The 20,697-nt window shown below is 37.1% G+C and overlaps 1 protein-coding gene across 3 annotated transcripts in view; it reads left to right on the forward strand.

The window, feature by feature from the left end:
• The window catches only part of FBXL4 (F-box and leucine rich repeat protein 4), a 67,636-nt gene extending 47,615 nt beyond the window's left edge, over window positions 1-20,021 (forward strand). The window contains exons 7-9 of one of the 3 annotated variants that reach the window (XM_027090112.1): window positions 10,968-11,039; window positions 14,514-14,826; window positions 19,475-20,020. In XM_027090112.1, coding sequence (XP_026945913.1) covers window positions 10,968-11,039; window positions 14,514-14,826; window positions 19,475-19,638 — 549 coding nt within the window. In that variant the 3' untranslated portion in view covers window positions 19,639-20,020. Of the gene's footprint in view, window positions 1-10,967; window positions 11,040-14,513; window positions 14,827-19,474 lie in introns of all 3 variants that reach the window. The other 2 variants (XM_027090122.1, XM_027090130.1) reach the window with 2 other exon arrangements.
• The last annotated feature ends 676 nt before the right edge of the window (window positions 20,022-20,697 follow it).

The following is a 20,697-nucleotide window of genomic DNA, read 5'->3' on the forward strand; positions in this document are numbered from 1 at the left end:
ATAGAATAGTAGTTATTCTAATAGCTTGGCTGTCTATCTAAAATAGAGCTTTTCTCTTTACTGCTTAATCCTTTTCTAATCCATAATTGGTAAGGAAATATAACATTGTAAATAAGATACACAACATTTTGATCCCGTGTAAAATGCAAACTATTAAGTTATATTCTGTAAACATTTTCTAGTCTAAAATATCTACTATAGACAAATGGACTTTTGCCTTTTATTTTTATTATGAACAAACTTAGTTTGAAGTCTTAGTTCTGAATTTATAATAACAGTTAGTTATTCAAATTACATTTAGTATAATTTAAGTAATAGTTTGTAGAGTCCGTACTTAATGAACTACCTCAAGCACATGGTATATACATATATATATATATAGGCCAACTCTCAATATTACACTATAGTGGGGAGCAGCATTGGAACATATAATTTCCCCAAATATTTTAGCATGTAAAGGGGTGCATTGTTGATGTCCAGGTAGTGTGTTCTTAAGTGGTTAGGTAGAGCCAGACCTATTGCAGGTCTGGTTACTCAATAAGAATGAGAATGCAGGAGAACAAAACTATAGTAGGGTCAGAATTGCCTCGTATGCAGGTAGGTGGATCCTGGTGTGCTGATGTAGCACCTCCCTGAGCCAATGGTGAAATAGGCAGTGGGCCCAGAGCACTGGTCTTCTCTGTACCTGACATTTTACCAACAAGGCCTGCTGCATTGACCACTGAGCCTCATGTGTAACCTTGTCAGACACTGGGGCTCTATCCCAGTGCATTTCATTTGTACTGCTTAATTGCTGCTTTGGTAGTCAACTGTGTGAGAGCAACCTTAAAACAAGCCCCAAGTGTCATTGTCACCAATTTTTGAGCCCAGCCTTTTATGACCTGGCCTAGCTCATTAAGATTTTTCTCCCCAGCTCCACTGCTTTGGCTAATACCATAGCTAGTACCCTACAGTGAGAGGAAGCAGCAGTAGGATCTTGTTCAGACTTTAGGTATGGTTAAAACTGCTTAGCAGTAGGTCTGGGTGTTGATTCAGACATTATTCGATAATTTAAAAGCTGGGAAGATATTTGTTATTTCGTCTGTATCAGAGATCAGTGTCAAAAACCTCAGTCCTAGAGAGTTCCAAGGTGATGGAGGAGTAAGAGGGCGTGGAGTTCATCTCTGTCTACGGATGCATCAGGAGTACATCTACAGATGCAACAGTTCTCACAGAACACCAGCTACACACTAGCAGAAGACCTTGGACACTGGGAAAGACTGTAAAGATCCCCGTATAACTGGGTGTGATGAAAGAAAGAAGGGAGAAGGAGGAGGAGAGGAAGCGGGATGGGACCTGCACCCCGGGGGGTGGAGGGGTGGGAAGCTGAAGCAGGGGAGAGATTCCCACATCCAGGGAAGCCCCCTCACTGATGGGGAAATCGGTTGGGACAGAGGGAAGCATTTGAGGCTATCAGAGGAGGGTGAAGCGACCAATCTGTGGCAGATGGGACAGAATGAAAAAACTCAGTCCTTCTCTTGACTTTCCCACTTGAAAGATTTATGTGCTTGGGTAAGTCACTTATACTAAGCTAAAAGTTTATCTGTTAAAAAAAAACTTAGCCTATCACATAGGCTATTGAGAAGACCAAATTAGGTCGTACATGTTAACAACAACACACTTTATAAATTAGATGGACTTGTGTAAATGTGAAAATGATAGTGTAGGTTTACTCAGCATAGTCCTACACAATCATTCCCAACTTTGTGAAGTATTCTTTTAGGTCTTCCTAAATAGGAATATCTTTTCCATCATGTGCTAAGAGAGATTTAGGCCGAATTACTGCTTTCACACTTATGATCTGTTTCTGGTAAAAGGGATGTTCATTCCTAACTTATAAACTCCCTAATGGGAGGGACCATGTTTGACTGTTTACTTTTTACAACCAGTACGTAGAACAGTGTCTGGTATTCACTATAGTGAATATGTCTAGTAGATATTCAGTAAACTTGTGTTGAATGAATGAGTGATAACTCTCGCTTGTCAATTCATTTTTTCTTTATTTGCTAAGTTAGTAAGCGTAAGTTTGTCTTTCTACAGAATAACCACATCAACTAAGCAGAGGGGTGGGTGGATCTACAACTTGGAAAACTTGTAAGAAAATATTTGAACTGTATTTGTCCAGAATTTTTAGCTCTAAAAAATAGTGAAATATAGTTCTATTTGTTTGGTTAGTTTATTTCATGAGATCTTTTTCTTTCTTTAGGTATGTTTAGGATTGTGATGAAAAATCGCTTCATCAGAGAAATAGCAAATGTCTTCTTATAACATCAACCAAAAAAAGAAAATCATTAAATAACCTCTTTTCAGAGTTAGGGGTATACATTTGTTGGATTTCAGCAGTTGCGGAGCAGTAAATGTATGCCTGGTGAAAAACAAGATAGTACTAGGTGATGGAGAGACAGAAATGACCCTCAAGCTGAGATTTAGACCCTGTTTATTGCGTGATCCCAGCATAACTAGTGAAATGAGTGGTTAAATGCAGTAATTTTCTTTTTACTGAATTTGGTAGATCTTTTAGAATTGTGTAGGCAAGACTTTTAGGCAAAAGATGGGAACTTAGAACAAACAGGAAGGAGAACTTTAGTTGTACTTAGTTTCTTCTGCCATTCGTGACAAAGAAGTAATTATACTACAGTGAGGTATATAATGATTGGAAAGACTTTAAGTACCTTTAGTCCTTTTCATCTCTATTCACAAGATTCTTATTATTTATGATAAACATTAACTGCAAGTACTTCTTTAGCCATACATGATGATGTATTCTCATGAGAGGAGGGCTATAGAAATTTAACTCATTAAATAGACTTTTAAATACTTAAAAGGAAAAAGCTTTTATTTTGAAATAATTTTAGACTTACAAAAAGTGGCATAAAAAGTAGATTTGCCTACTATATGCATATATTTTTCCTGAACCATTTGAAAATAAGTAGAAGATATAATTCTCTTTTACCCCTGAAGGGACATATACCTGCAACCTATTTGTAAACACTTGTGCCATGGGCTGAATTGTGTCTCCCCAAAATTCATATGTTGAAGTCATAACCCCCAGTACCGCATAATGTGACTGTATTTGGAGATAGGGCCTTTAAAGAGGTAATTAAGTTAAATGAGGTCATTAGGATGGGGCCAAATCCAATATGAGCGGTGTCCTTATAAGAAGAGGAGATTAGGACACAGACACACACAGAGGGAAGACCATATGAAAACACCGGAAGGAGATGGCCAGTTTCAAGCCAAGAGGAGAAGCCTTAGAAGAAACTAACCCTGCTGACACCTTGATCTCAGACTTCTAGCCTCCAGAATTGTAAAAATTAATTTCTGTTGTTTAAGCTACCCAGTCTATGGTACTTTGTCATGGCAGTTCTAGCAAACTAATACAACTTACAAAGGATAGCATAAGGATAACTTTTTAACATATTGCATAAAAAGTGACTTCAAGAGAAGTCCTTTGCATTGTCTAAAACAATCTGGATTAGTGTTAGGAATTTGAGCTTATTTACCTTTTCTTTGTTTGGGAAAAAATATCTGAAGTTGGGGGTGAGATGGGGCATGATAGGTAGCTCAGTAAGAATGTCATTCTGTTGCTTAGAAAAAATATCTGAAGTTGGGGGTGGGATGGGGCATGATAGGTAGCTCAGTAAGAATGTCATTCTGTTGCTTAGCAGCAGACAAGAAAACCGAGAGTGTTTTTTTAAAATTTGGAGTTATAAATGGAACACCTGCATCCAATTTTGATTGCCTCACTTCAAGAATGATAGAGCATAAATTGAAAGGATCTGAAGTAGTGCAAAAACTGATTATAGGTATTGTAGGGGACTAGTATATGACAGTAATCCATAAATGTGGTTCAGCAACTGTTTACTTGACCTGCTAGGCAGGGATGACAGTTTCAAGGACCCCACTGCCTGAAGACAAACAAAAGTAGCTGATCTTTACTTCTGTTGGATATCAACACTCTCCTCCTAGTTTCTTTTTTCTGTGCCAGTTTATCCAGCAGAGTGAATATATAAGTAAAAATGCATACCACCCTGTCTGTTAATGAAAGCATCTGAGCTTTCCTACAAAAGATACATGAACTGTCTTTTGCAAACAGCATGATTTGATTTAGTGCCACGAATTTGCTTTCTGACACATAGATAATGGTATTCTCCTGACTGCGTTCTTATTTGACTTAGAGAACACATTCCTGTATATTGGTAAGTAGAAGCGGGGATGGTCTTTCTTTTAGTAGAGCAAGTGCATTTAACAGACTTAAGGAAAGGAGTGGCCTCTCACCAGAGCCACTGCTTATTATTAACTAAGATCGAACAATTGAAGCAGGAAGATCCTACTTTGGTCACCTAAATTGACTAATGCAGGCTGTCATTAGCTGTCGCCTGAAAGGCAGTCCATTTCAGACAGATTTGTTTAGCTAGACAACATATAAAACAAAAGATATTAATAATTACTTTGTTCTTAAACAGAATCAAGAATTAAGATTTTAATAACTTTTACTATATTATATTCTAAAACTAACAAACTTTTAAAAGTCTTTATGTCTCCAGGCAAGAATATGTCTCTACTTCTTTTCTATCCTGGATTGCTTTATAGAAGTGCCAGTGGGAAGTACCAGGCTTTTTGGTGGGATTGAGTGTGTGTGACCTGCATGATGGGCTATGATTCAGTCACAGTTGAGAAGCTTCTTGGGGGTCAGATTCATTATCATCCACATTCATGACAGTAACCAGTATACCGGGTATAAGAAATCTACCTGGTAAGGACACATTCATTAGAGATAGCTGATTAACACATTCTCTCACTGTTGGCATGTCACAGGGGAAACCAAATTACAGTTATAAGACCTGTCTGGTGAGTTCAGAATGAGAACAGTGAGCATTAGTTATGTGACTTAAATGCTTAAAGGCATCAACACAAAACAGATTGATACCATCCTCTTAACAGGAAGGAAAGACATGCTTTTGGAAGAAAATAGATAAAGTCTTTGGACCAGTGCACCCTCTTCAGCTGAGCATCGTTTAGATGAACAGTGTCAATCAACCAATGTGTGCTTCAGATTCCTATGCTCCCTTGGTGGTCCAACCCTTACCCCTCTGATCAAAATATTCTTTCTTTTATATAGGCAATCAGGTTACAGTCAAGTCCAGCCGGTGTGCAAACTGCCATGACTTTTTGACTGCACATCTCTGCCATCATCCATCATGGGTTGATATGGAAATTGATCAGTTTAGTCATCTGTGAGCAAAGATGTATTCAACTGTATTATTATAGGAGAGATCCACTACAGTGGTAAAAATAGGCTCTGAAAGGAGACTACAGGGCAAGGCAAATGTGTGTGATTTAGTCTTAGGTTTTGTTCTTTCACACATATGGCTTTTTGGAATTTAACACATTATTTGAACCTTATACTAAAATTTCTGAGACTGTGGTTTAGGGTAGGTCTACAGTTAGGTTTAGAGAACTTTCCTTTTTTTTTCCTCAAAGGCATGTAGAGTTTATTAATTTATGTCATTTATGATCTTGAACATTCTCTTTTTAGAGAACAATCAGAAGTCTTACTTTTCTACCACAATGCTGATCTTCAGGTTTAACCTATAAAAGACAATATTATTTTCAAGTTGTGATTATGTATCAGTATATAAACTATACTGTATTATATATTTAAACTGTATAAAAGGACAGTTTGGTTTATAGCAAATATCTATAAAGTAATTGAATTGAAATATTCTAAATATAGTTAGTTTCAACTACTTTAAATAGGTCTTAAAATACTTCAACTTCTACTCTATATTTCCCTTCCCCAAATTTAGAGATTGGGACACTGGGGCAAAAAAAAATTAAATTAGAGAAAGAAATTCATACATATATGTAGATGGATCCTCAATTACAATAATTGAGTGATTGTGTTCTTAGGATTTCTTTGGTGGTATTTCTTATGTAAATTTATAAATTTTCATTTAATCAGCATACTTTTATAAAATCCTATCTCATTACTTGTAGCTATTGCTGTGATATGTTTGAAATATATCATCAGTGAAAGTATACTTGTGATCAGGTGATGTCACTAGTCTCTCTGTTTTAGTTGGTGCATGTCTGTGATATATAAACATCTATTTCTTTAAGATGCTTTCTAGGAATCACGGTTTGTTTATTTATTTGTTTGTTTGCTTTTTGCCGTGCCATGCAACATACGGGATCCTAGTTCCCCGACCAGGGATGGAACCTGTGCCCCCTGCGTTGGGAGCACGGAGTCTTTTTTAATAAATTTATTTATTTATTTATTTATTTTTGGCTGTGTTGGGTCTTCGTTGCTGCGTGCAGGCTTTCTCTAGTTGCAGGGAGAGGGGGCTACTCTTTGTTGCCGTGTGCGGACTTATTGCAGTGGCTTCTTTCGTTGTGGAGCACGGGCTCTAGGGGTGAGGGCTTCAGTATTTGTGGCGCATGGGCGTAGTTGCTCCGCCCCATGTGGGATCTTCCCAGACCAGGGCTCGAACCGGTGTCCCCTGCATTGGCAAGCAGATTCTTAACCACTCAGCCACCAGGGAAGTCCCGGGAGCACGGAGTCTTAACCACTGGACTGCCAGGGAAGTCCTTAGGAATCAGGACTTAGAGAAATACAGACTTGGGATCCTATCTTCCTATACTGAGTGTTACAAGTAAGGGTTGTGTTCTTTATTAAAGATAAGCAACAGTTAATTTTTAACTGCAAAAATTTTTAATTGCAAAAATTGTTAATTAGTTACAATAATTATAAACCTGCATTAATATAAAATATGAACACAGCATTGCATATGTGGTTTATGTAAGGTCTCATAAAATGTATATGGTATGCACAATTATAACTCTACTAAATCTGGAATATCTAAACCATTTATGTGAGTATAATAAGTATCAGTTATCACTTTATTAAGTATTTTTGCTTAGCACTTTAGTAGTGTGGAGCATAGGAGATTTTGAACTTTATGGGTAGCATCTCTTAAAAAGCTGTCAATGAAAATTTGAATTCCTGCCTTCTTTTACCTCTTAATAAATTTCCTTGTAACAAGTAGAGGCAATAATAATTCTCTATAACTTAATAGTTATCCATTGGATTTTGAGGCTGCTGAACAGAGTTAGTAGGTAAATTTTAGGTTGAATATAAAAGGGTTCTTTATTTCTTTTTTTAAAAAATATTTATTTATATTTTGGCTGTGTCAGGTCTTAGTTACAGCACACAGGCTCTTCATTTTGATGCGCGGGCTTCTCTCTAGTTGTGGTGTGCGGGCTCAGTAGTTGTGGCACGCAGGCTCTCTAGTTGTGGCTCACGGGCTCATTTGCCCGGCAGCATGTGGGACCTTAGTTCCCCAACCAGGGATCAAACCAGCATCCCCTGTATTGCAAGACGGATTTTTAATCACTGGACCACCAGGGAAGTCCCCAAAGGATTCTTTCTTTATGAACATAAATCCTACTACCAGGTGCCAGCTTCACCTAGAGTATGTTTTGAAAATTTTGTAAAAGAAATTAACATGGAGCCAGTCACTTCTTAGTGACTCCGGTTCCACAGTGATTTAAATAAGGTTGGCCTTTGTTGAAAAATTGCAAACTCATTTGAAAATGAATCTGCTGCATTGCATTATTAAAGCTGCTAACTATTTAAATTGTGCTTAATTTTATAGAGCTACTCTTGTGCTTATATTGAATTTTACAGGTCTAACCAGCAGAATTTGTCAATTTGGGAAGCTAAAAGATATCTTAAGTCTTAAGTAAAAGGTTCATAAAATTGTTCAGTTTTTATTTCTGAATACCTTTTTTTGTAGTATGCTTAATATAGGTTTAATCCATCTATTTGTGTGTTCTACAAGGGTAAAAGTGATGCAAGTACTCGTTAAGGTAGAATTGTTTTCTTAAATTGGGGGTGGGCGAATTCTTTCTGCGAAGGGCTGGATAGCAAATATTTTGGGCCTTGCAGGCCATATGGTCTCTGTCATAACTATTCAGCCCTGCTGTTGTAGTGTGAAAACAGCTATAAACAATACATAAATGAATGGGTGTGCCATGTTCCAATAAAACTTTATTTACAAAAACAACCAATGGGCTGAATTTGGCCCATGAGCAGTATTTTCTCAACTGCTCTAAATCACTGAGACTGTGGTCTCTCTAAAATCAGGTCATTTTATGTCTGGAAGTGAAGAGGTAGTTTCTCCTTTTTGCTTTAGCATCAATAGTAGTACTTTAATTCTGAATACTAATAGCATAGAGAAAGAAGATACTAAAGATATTCTAGGAGGAAATCGGTTAGCTGGATTTGGAGAGATTGCAAGCTGATCTATAGATGTGTGCTCTATACCTGGGTACTCCCACCGTCTCTGGCTTATCTTGAGCTCTGCTGGAGAAAGTCAGGAAACTGTTAACTTGTGCTTTCTCACCTCATTGCTACCAGTCAACCCTTTTATTTATCTCTATTTGACTGCTTGTTACATTCCTCACAGCATCCCTTCCAAGGTCATCCTTATCCCCTTATAGCTTGGTCTCAGCATTTGATCTCACATCTCTTATTTTAGCAAAGATGTGTAATATTCAATATGAATCTCTATGTTCTATGTTAGTTCCTTTTTTAAGGTAGGAATGAAAAATGATAATTCTACTACTAAATGAATTTTTTTTTTATAAATTTGTTTATTTTTTAAATTTTATTTTTGGCTGCATACGGTATTTGTTTTTCTCTTTTTGGCTGCGTTTGGTCTTCGTTGCTGCGCTCGGGCCTTCCTTAGTTGCAGTGAGCGGAGTCTACTCTTCGTTGCAGTGCATGGGCTTCTCATTGCGGTGGCCTCTCCTGCTGCGGAGCATGGGCTCCAGGCATGCAGGCTCAGCAGCTGTGGCATGCAGGCTCAGCAGTTGTGGCGTGCAGGCTCAGTAGTTGTGGTGCACGGGCCCTGCCGCTCCGTGGCATGTGGGATCCTCCCGGACCAGGGCTCGAACCCGTGTCTCCTGCATTGGCAGGCGGACTCCCAACCACTGCACCACCAGGGAAGCCCTAAATGTATTTTTAATTCTCAATTTAATATGCAGACTGTATAAGTTATTGTAAAATATTTGCCTGAATAAGTATAATAGGCCATTAATTCCTCTTCTACGACTTGAAATGCATCTACCCTTACATAGGTGTTTTTTAGATACATAATTATGAGAATATTAATTCAAAAGTGATCATAATGTATAGTAAAGTTATGTAATTTTCAAGCATGTTTTTAAACCCTGAGTCATGATAAAGGTCACTTCTGAGAAAGTATGTGAATGGATGGAGGGATACACAAATAGAGTACATAAGCAAAGAAGGCAAAATGTTAAGATTTGATAAATCTGAGTTGTGACTACATGGGTGTTTATTGTCTTGGACTTTTGTACTTGTCGCATATTTGAGGTTCTTCATTGTAAGGAATTTAAAAATAAATGACCAAACAATTTCCATGAATCATGAATGAGGTATATGTATATGTATTTTTTTAATTTAAAATTTCTTATCCACAAGAGTATGTGGAATCCTCTCTAAAAATTCTCTACTATGTTCTGGATCTTGCTCTGGGAAAATCTTATAAAACAACTTTGTGGTAAGATCTGTTACTTTAATAAAAACAAACCTCATGTCATTTTCCCATCAGTAAGTTAAAATAGCTAAGTATTACGGAGAATCTGAAACTTATCTTCATATACCTCTTCTGATGTCAACCTTCTGAAAGCTACATGGCATTGTCTTATAAATGTTATAAGTTGTGTTGAAACTTAAGCATAAAATCAATATAAACTTTTTTTTTTTGCTTAAACTTTAAAAAATGCACAACAATGAAACAATTAGTCTTAAGTTTGGTACCAATCTAGGGCCTATTATAACTACTATTATTTTATTTTTGCCCTAAGTTTATTTTAAATGAAGTACTTTGTTACTTTATTTTCTCAATAAGAATCTGAATAAATGTTTTGTGTTGTCATTGGCACATTCTTCAATCCCTCCCCAACTGATAATTTTTCCACTTCTGAACACTTGGAATAGATTAAACAGAGGCTGTATAATATCATCTTAATTTTGTTAGATATGATTTATTTAGTTCAGATGTTTAGAAAGTTTGCCACATGTTTGTGTAGTATTTTTTTTAATTTATAAAAGGAAAAACTAAAAATCTGAATGCTTTGCATTGCTCGTTTTTAAATTTTTCATGGCAGGCATGTCATCAAGTGAAACTTTGACTGTTCAGAGATATTTCTGGAACCATGATTATGTAGCAGTCTCGGACACCTTTGGGTTTCTTTAGTGGTGAGACCATTTCCATTGCACAGGATGGATGGGCTGAAATGGCAGGAACACGACTAGAAAGTGCACGTTTCAGTTAGCATGGTGCTAGTGACAGGTGCTCGATGGTTGTTGGGATCCTTGTCAACAAAGAGAATTCTTTGACATTAAAGTCACGGGCTCAATCCTGATTTGGGGTGGCTATTGGCAGTTCCATCAGCCTGCAGCTGACCAGTGAATGTCAGAGCTGCCGCTGTTCTACAGTTGTCACCAACCCTTGGTGCTTTTTTTTTTTTTTTTGGAGGGAGGGAGGGTTGGTTTAGCTTGTCTTGTTCAGTCTTCACCAGGCTTTCAAATTGCTTACGTTTGGAAAATGCACTGAGAGGTCATAGGGAATATAGGTGTCTTTAGGGCATGCAAAATCATATACAGAGTGAGGACTTACTACCCAGAGACAAGTAATGATTACCTTGACTCCAAGCCAATCAATGGTGTGAACACCTGGGGACTCATTAAATGGCATTTGTGGTGTTTGTAACCAAGGTTTTGAGCTCTATTTCAGGAAAAGCAGTGACAGCCTTTAATGTCTAATTGACCTCTTCTCTTTGTTTCACTTTCTTGTCCTTTCCTTATTTGCCTCTGATGTGGTTCCTGATGGCAGCAAACAGCCCTGCTTAGCGTTTTGAACTTCTGTTCAGAGCTTCAGCACCTCAGTTTGGGTAGTTGTGTCATGGTAAGTATTGGAAAATTCTTTATTCTCAATTGCTGCTTCTCTTTTTCTTCCCATGGGTGACTTTTATCCTGACCCTCCCCACACCCACCTACAGCTTTTCAGATTTATGGATAACTATGTGCAACCCGCTTTAAAACATTTTTCTTAAATGGGAGAATTTGTCTTTGACATTATTTATCTGTGAGAACAAGGAAAGGAGTATAGTGTGGTGCAAAGAGTGTGGTTCTGCCTCAAGCCAGATGTTATCTCAGACAAGCTATTTAGCTCTCTGGGCTTCTTTACAAAATAATATATCAATCATACCCAAATGCCAGTAGTCTGGTAAGTTTTTCACAAAGCTAATTTTAGTTTTTGAGTTCAGAGATTATTTTCTGGAAATGCTGATGATAGTAGATAGGTTTATTTTGTTTGTTTCACTGTCCTTACTGAGTAAGATGAAAAGATGGACACCAGCCTATGTTGGAACTAATTTCTTTAAAACGTTACTGGTCTGTGAAATCCAAAAACGTAGGGACTGTTGGAATAAATAATCTTGAAACTCCTTTCAGATATAAAATTATAATTTATATGTCATTGGAAGAGTTCATGGGATGAATTAAATGTTTTTCAACTAAATTACATGGTTAATAAATAAGACTGACACTCAAGGGACAGTAGAACTCTGTGTGTGCGCGTGTGTGCATACGTGTGAGCCTGTGTGTGTGTGTGCATGCATGCACACTCACAGGAAATGCATCTCCCAATATAACTGACTGTGGAGTGATCCATTCCTCTTTATTTTCTTACCTGCCCCCCCATACCCAAAGCAGATTCAGGAGATCCTAAACCATTCCAGTTTTGCATCCACTTATTAGGAAGACCTGAATAAGCAGGATGGTTGCAAGATCAGAGAAGATTTTAGGCCTTATTAAACCCCATGTATGGGCTCAGGCCCATCCCGGTCTCTGGAAACAATCTGAGAGCCCACTAACTCAGCATTAGGTTTCCCTTCTGGTCAGCTTTTTACGTTAGTAAGGCATTTCATGGGCTTCTGTTGGGTCCTTCTAGTGGCTCTTCTACATGGGCTCAGTGACACTCCATGGCACTTTCTGTGACAACATACCAACCAGTTACTGTCACTTGGACTTTGCTTATTGTTAGCCTGCCTTCTTTAGATTGGTAAGGACCCTGCTTTGACTTTGGCCAGAGGTATCTTATTCTGCCTGTTAATTACCTCCCCATAACCTAGAGCAGCATTCTCTAGAAAAGCAGGCCTCTAATCACAGACACTTTCGAGTTGGAATTATGTATGTTTATAGTTGGAGTTAGGTGTAGTTGAAGTCAGCATTTTCCTAAGTTGACCTATGGAACATTAGTCCTAAAAGATATTCAAGTTAAAAAGTTGTGTATTGTAGGGGGAAAGAAGGGGGAATAGGAATTCTGGGTCTAAATTAGGAAACGATGCTCCTATATCCTCCCCCTGGAGTTTTCAATGGTATATCCTACAATAAAGAAACAGTTTGCCTTTGCTTAAACCAGTGTTTTCCAACTTTACCTGACTAATGAACCCATTTTTTCATGTTACATCTATTATTATGTAATATGGTATGGGAAATGCTACTTCAGATAAATAGGCCATTTTTAAATTAAAGTATGTAGTTACCAGTATTGTTACAATTGATATTTATTTGCCAGGAAATGAAGTTTTAAGGACTTGACATTCGAAGTTCAGAAATACTGCTAATATTGCTGATACTGCTACTAACGTGATGATTGAAACATTTCATACTTGTCACAGAAGTACTGTTCTTCACAGCAGGTCTGGGTTCACCAGGACAGTAACACAGACAGCTCTTGGTTGATACTTTAATACCATGTTTATTTCAGTTTCTTTCCTGTCAGCTGACCAAAAGGCAGGATGATTCATTTGATATTTTATTTTTGACTATCAAAATAATAGCAATCAGAATCATGGGTTTTGGAAAGTTTTTAATTTGCTTCTTCCTAAAGAAGCTAATTGGCTGCACTAATGACCAAAGCTACAGTTTTGTGTTGTTTGGGTGCACTCTTAAGAAGATAGTTGTATTTACCCAAATCGATTTCTCGTGGTCTTCTGCATGATTGTTCCTGCAGAACCTTAGAAATCATCACCACTGTATCTAATCTATCAGCTCTTTGGTTCTGACTCAAAATATAGCCCCCAACCTGTCCACTTCTCCAATGCCACTGCTTCACCTTGATCCAAGACCCAGCATCTCTCCTCTGCGCTAGTGCAGGCCTCTTCACTGGGCTTCCTCCTCCATTCATACCCACCTTAGACCATCCTCCAGAGTCCGGAGGCGTTTTTGTTTTAATGTGAATCATATTTGTTTCAAACCCTCCATTGATCTCCTTATAGTTAAAATAAAAATTCCAAGTCCTTCACGGCCTGATGGCCTGGCCCTGCGTAGCTCCCTGGCTTCACAGCCTGCCCTCTCTCACTCCCCTTGGGCCGTGTACCCATCATATTTCTGTTCCTTGAATGAGCCACGCTCATTCCCGGAGATCCCGGCAGCCACCACTCCCTCCCTCAACCTCTGCCACTCTGATCACTCTCATGTCACCCTGTTTTATTGTTTTACTTATCACTCTCTGAATTTATCTTGCTCATTTATTTGTCTGTATGTCTTTCCAAGAAATGTGAACACAGTCTTTTTTTTTTGATTCACTGTTGCTCCCAGCACATCGGAGATGAAAATATGAATAAACAAATGGACAAAAGGAAGTAATCATTGGAAATGTTTGCTGTTTCGTTTCCTTTTGACTTCTGATGATAATACTGATACTGATTATAACAAAATCAAATGAAACTCCTAAAAGAATCTGTTTAAAGAAACATTATTAAAACATTCAAAGCCCATGAACTGAAATGTTTAATTCTTGAATAGTAGAAGCTTATCCCACGATCATGAGGTAAATCATTGGACACCTCCAATAACTGACAGCAGCTAACTTATCACAATCTAAATTATTTTTCAGGTTGCATTTTCAGTCCCCAGATGCCTCATTTAACCCAAAACGAGTATCCTTATTAGTACCATCAGCATATTCACTTACTATTTTAGAGCCTAGCTAAGTGCATACCTTTATCAGGGAGATCTTACATATGTCAAAGTAGCAACAGCTACTGTCAAAATGGGAGGCATACAAGGACAATACATAATCCTCAAATTCTTTAAGAGGGACTGAGGATTTCAGACTGCTTTGGGATTTAATTCATTAACGTCCTCTGTCTGGAATTCTGTTAAATGGATTTTTAAGTAAGTGATTACTCTCGCTGTTTTACGAAACGGTGGCAGGTCTGTGAGATGAGTGGGCACATCTGTGTTAATGACAGTGTGGGTATGTTTGCACAGAAGCAAACAACAGGAGATGATTAAGAATGCTTTAATGTGCTCAAAACAGTTTGTGTTTCTCAGCATAATATGGGAAAGATTGAAATTATTTGATTTCCAGATTGAAGACTATGACGTGATAGCTAGCATGATAGGAGCCAAGTGTAAAAAACTCCGGACTCTGGATCTGTGGAGATGTAAGAACATTACTGAGAACGGGATAGCAGAGCTGGCTTCTGGGTGTCCACTTCTGGAGGAACTTGACCTTGGATGGTGCCCTACTCTGCAGAGCAGCACTGGCTGCTTTGCCAAACTGGCACGCCAGCTTCCAAACTTGCAGAAACTCTTTCTAACAGCTAACAGGTCTGTGTGTGACACAGACATTGAAGAACTAGCATGTAATTGTACCAGATTACGCCAACTGGACATACTAGGTAAGGATACAATCTATAAATTTCTTTTAAAGCCTTGACATAAAAACTAACCTCAGACTTTTTATAGGGAGGAAAAAAAGTTCTTGGATACAATAAAAATGTTGTCCTGATAATTATAACTGTACTTAAGTAAAAGAGTGAGGGCAGTAACAGAATTTTGTAGTTGAACCTATCAGAAAGCTCTAAATAACCATAATTCTTGGTCTAGTAAGAAGAGTGAGAATTTGTGTGAGCTGTGTTCTCTATTATTATTGACAGATAAGAAGTTAATCCGTTTGTTTAATGAATTCAAGACACACACACACACATATGGCTTCTTGATGTTAAATTCTTGATTAAGGAATCTTGTGAAATTTCCATTCCTGATGATTCTAGTTTTTAGGAATAGTTCTACCCTAAGGCAGAGCTATTGAAAATCCTTCCCAGTGCTGGGATTCCTTGTGTCTTTTTTGCAATTTACAGCCAGAAACCCTGTGATATTTTGTTACTTCTGACACTGGCCAGAAGTGCTAGCAATGCCACGGTTATAATTGCCCACACAGTGGTGAACCCAAATAGCACTTGCACTGTGTTGCTAGTAATCTGTTTGTTAATACTAACAGATTAGTCCTTGAAGTGCTAATTATATCCTTTACTGTTTATTCAACATTCAACCAAAGGGAAACCTGAAGATTTTCAACACTTATGTTTGTAGTTTCAGTTAAAATCTCTCCACAGTCCAGGCTTATGGTACATTTGTAGATGTTGCTTATATAGTTGCATGTTACTTATTCAAGTTCCTTGTAGGCAGAAATTCTTGCTTAAAAATTTAGGAAGGGGAAATTAGGCATATGGGATTAACAGATACAAACTACTGTATATAAAATAGATAAGCAACAAGGATATATACACTGGAATTATATCAAGTGTCTTATAATAACCTATAATGGAATATAATCTGCAAAAATTACTGAATCACTGTGCTGTACACCTGAAACTAACACAGTATTGTAAGTCAACTGTACTTCAATAAAAATAAATAAAATTTTAAAAATCAATAAAAACAGTTGACTGAAAAAAAAACCTTAGGGAGAAATTCTTGCCTATTATATGTACACTTTAGGCTAGATACTTCATCTGTGTTATATTCTCCTTAATCTTCATCGCTCAGGAAGCTGGGTATCATTGTCTTTTCATAGATGAGGATGCTGGAGCCAGCAATTAATATGTGGCGGAGCAAGGGTTCACGTACAAGGGTTTTGTCTCCACAGTCAGTACTGTCTTTTCAAAACACCACACCACTTACCTTGCTTGTTTCTTTGCCTGCCTATCTACCTTCCTGCTTGAATTAGCCTAGACTTTTTTTAATAAGGTAATTATTTTGAAACAGTCAAGAAAAAGTCATGAATTCACAGGGACAATGAGGAAAGGCAGTCAAGGGCCTTTTAAAATGATCACTAATTGCGCCAGGCTTCACTTCAGAGGATGGTGCCATTGTTGTTTAAAATCTAGTTTACAAAAAAAAAAAAAAAAAAAAATCTCGTTTACAATTCTCCCTCCAAAAACCCTCAAATAAACCCCAAAACATACACTTGAGATGGAGAGTAGCCAGTATCTGAAAGAGATGCTACCAAAGAAGTCAGTAACACTGATCCCAAAACAAGAGCACAGTTGTGATGAGCAGTGGGTTCCGTTGTCAGGTGGCCTAAGTTTGGTCTATAAATGTATGAATTACTTGACAGAGACATAAAAGAAAAGCAGGTACGAAGTATAAAGACTTCTTTTTGAAGACATTTGTGACTTTCATGAGCATAAGAGCAAGGCAGTATCATTATTTATTATGTCAAATCTAATTACCGATGCAAGATGACTGTCATGCGAATATATTGGAACATCTTATTTCAAATATAAAGAGCACAATAAAAAGTAATATCACTAGTAGTCAGTAATTAATATTGTTAACAACAACATGACTATGTGCTTTATACTGTTCTGAGCATATATTAACTGATTTAATCATCACAACAACCTTATGAGGTAGATATTCTTATTAGCCACAGAGGAGGAAACGGGTGGAAATAGGTTAAGGGATTTGCCCAAGGCTCATAACTAGTAAGGAATCTGGACTTGAACCAGAGTCTATGCTTCTAACCACTGTGCTATATTTTCTTTACTTTTATTGTTGTTTTTGGTCTCCTTTCATCGTTTAGTGTTAGAATCCTTATTTTTTTTAAAAAAAAAAGGATTCTTAGTTAAACCATGCTGATATTCATTATTTTATTTGTCATTTTGTGATTAGCACATATGAATGTTAAGTGGCAAATCTTCGTCATACTAAACGTACTTATCGATCAGTACAAAGCCGAATAAGACACAGTCCCTGTCTTCAGGAGTTGAAAACCTAGCAAGAAGGAATAAAACAAGCATATAAATAACTGTAATGCAAGCCAGAAGCAAGTCCACTTTGATGGGGCTCAAAGAAAAGAGAGTATATATATGATCAGAGAAATAAGGAAAAGCCTAATTTAAAAGGCTAATAGATATTTGAAAGGTATCCTTAAAAAGTGAGCAGGAAATTGGGGGAGAAGGGCATTTTAGGCAGCATGAATAGCATGAAACGAAAGCAAAGGTGTTAAAAGTACAGAATATCTTGAGAAAATAGGCAGTCTAATTTGATCTAGAATGTTGGTATAATGGAGGGTATCCTGGAGAGTTTTGAGCACCAGGATGAGAAGTATGCACAAAATTAAACAAGGAAGAGGTTTTACTGGGTTTTAATTAGGGATATGAGTGATATTATTTAGAGCTGTGTTTTAGGAATACTTATCTGGAAATGAGTAGTAGGTGAATTGGAGAAGGAAGAAATCAAAATCAAAGAGATTAGCTTCAATAATCCATCTCACGAGGGTCTATACCAGGGTGATGGCATCGGACAGTTAACCACCATTCCTTCATTTTTTCATTCATTACACACTTATTGAGCATATACTATGTTTGGCATTATTTTAAACACTGGAGATATTCAGTGCCCTGAAGGAGCAAGCTGACTGAAAACAAAATTGTGTCCTAAGTGGATAACAAAACAACAGCACAAAGTACCCTGGAAACATAGGACAGGCGACCCTAGCCCAGTTAAATGTTCAATCTCTGACTTCCTTCCCTGGCATTCTCTTAGGCTTTAGGAACTCCTAATTTATCAGGAAACTCAGATTCTAATGACCAAGACTGGCAAATAGAAAAAAGTCACAGCCCTAGGTGAAAATCTCCACAGAGCCAAATGGCTTAGGTGAGGTTCTCTGATCTTATATAACAGAAACCCCCTCAAGATAACTTAAGCATACGAAAAAGGCGATTATTATGAAGATACAGGTGTCCATCTCAGATCCCATGGGTAGAAACTGGGTATGGTCAGACCTCAGGAGAGACTGGAAAACCATCAAAAGGCGAGGAAGCTTTTTTCTCTTTTTCGTTCCTTCTCCTATCCTGCATACTCAGGCCCCTGTCCCTAAGCCACACCCTCTGCCGCTGTACACTTACAGAGACGTTTGTGTCTGCTTCTCCCTTTGGTTTTGCTTTGTTCTTTTCTTGTCATGCTGGCCATCTCTGTTCCTCTGGGTACACATGGCTAAATATAGCAGCTCTGACCCAGTTTTCCATGTCTTTAGTTCAAGAGATCAAATGGGCACTGGAGGCTTTACTGAATCCCAATTCTAAATTCCCAGGAGAATCTGCATTGGTTTATCATGGGGCCAATCGCAGCCAGGGTAGCAGTATAGTTACAGCTTCTGGTAGAAGTATAGTTACTTCTCCCTTCTCATGGCGGGAGGGGCGAAGAAAGGATTTCTCAGAGAAAAAGGCATAGACTAGTGTTTCAGAACATTTAATCCCCATCCCAGGTATATATGTGTAATACGATTGTGATGATTTTTTTTTCTCCTTAGAAAAGCTATAGTTACAACAGATGACATCTTAGAGCCTAGTGATATTTGGTACTTATTGAGTGCCTGCCGTGCATCAGGTGCTTTACATAATTTATATGATTTATAACCCATCCGAATATCTCATAATCACTTCAGATTTAACATGGGCTAAATAGTATTCATCTTCCATCATTTGTCTTCCAGTAATGACATTTTATACCTACCACTTACTGTAGAACTTATCAAATTGTGTTGTAGTTATTTGCTTTCAACTCTAGTCAATGAGTTCCTTAAGGCAGACACGTGTCTTACTCATCTTTGTATCTCCAGTGCCTGAAACAAGTTTCTACAGGGTAGTTGCTCAGTAATTGCACTGCATGGAATTAGAGGTTGAATCATTAAGTATTGCTGTCTGATTTGACCCATGGGTTCAGGAAAATGAGATGTGCAAACAGTTTTGAACTGGGGTGAACAGAAATAGGAAAGTCTGGAGGAGCTGATTGGAAAGGGTAGGAGGTAGGAATGAAGATAAGAATGGGTAGAGATTGACAAAATTCAGGTCCTAGATACCAATTTGGCTGGGAAATTTTTTTTTTTTTTAACAGGACCATTTCAATATGAAGTCTTGTTTTAAGAAATGTTTTTAATTTGTAAAAGTTTATTTTAAGTGTATTTTAAATAATAAAAAGGGACTTTTATCAAGATATTATATGTGTTATATAATATTTTGTTTGTTTTTTTTTAAACAGGAACAAGAATGGTAAGTCCAGCATCTTTAAGAAAACTCCTGGAATCTTGTAAAGATCTTTCCTTACTTGATGTGTCCTTCTGTTCACAGATTGATAATAGAGCTGTGCTAGAACTCAATGTGAGCTTTCCAAAAGTGTTTATAAAAAAGAGCTTTACTCAGTGACTTCATATATGTCTTATAATAAAATTAATGTGCTTTTGTAGGGTTTTGTTTTGGGGTTGGTTTTGTTTAGTTTTTATAATGGTGGGAATATCTTAAGACATTTGTGGATTTTAAAGAAAAATATGGAAATGTCCATTAAATCATTAAATCAGTGATGTAAACAAATGTTTTCACAAAATATTGTAAGCACTTTCCTTCAAGAATATGTGAGTGGCTCATATTATTTTTGTCTTATGTTAATCAGTGATATTGTGCTTTAGTCAATAACTAGATGTTTAATAAAAGAGTAATATGGAAATATTTTAACTTATTTTGAAAGGAGCACTTTGAACAATAAAATATCATGATATTTATGCAAGAATAAAGTTAATTTTTCACACTTCCATGTAAAGATGCCTTATTAATTATAAGCCTTATGACCTGGCCAGTATTTCTTTTGGTATGTACAAAATTGTCAGAGTTGGTTGGAGAAAGAATCTTACTTTTTATCTGTTAAGATTATATTTTACGTTGATACACTAATTCTTCAACTTGAAAGTTTTCAGTTTTTCCAGTTTTCTTCTGATATATTTATCTATTTTACTACTGGATAATAACAGTAGTAAAATATGGGCATAATCAAGAACACGAGGTAAACTATTAAATGAAATAGTTTTCCAGCTGTTCAGCAGATGCCTTAAAAATTTGCCAGAGGGAAAGGTTTAACACTTCTGAATTATATGTGGATTTTATTTTATTTTATTTTCTCTGCCCCAGCACCTTAAATAATTAGAAATCAGGGACAGTGGAGAAAACAAAGCAAACAAACATTGTTTTGTCAAATAGTAAATTGATTTAGTTCTGCTGCTAAGAAAGTAGACAGAAAATATTTTCTGGAATGAAAAGGCAGGGCTGTTTTGAATAGCAAACTAATACTAAATATATAGTGTAACAAAATTTATTTTCCCACACAGGGCAAAATGTTAATTTCCAATATCCACACATCCTAGAGTGATCCCGTAGAACTCTGCTGTCCAATACAGCAGCCACTAGCCACATGTGGCTATTTTATTTAATTTT

Source organism: Aethalodelphis obliquidens, unplaced genomic scaffold, assembly GCF_003676395.1.
Source record: "Aethalodelphis obliquidens isolate GAN/ISIS:26980383/991018 unplaced genomic scaffold, ASM367639v1 scaffold3, whole genome shotgun sequence".
Taxonomy (NCBI): Eukaryota; Metazoa; Chordata; class Mammalia; order Artiodactyla; family Delphinidae; genus Aethalodelphis; species Aethalodelphis obliquidens.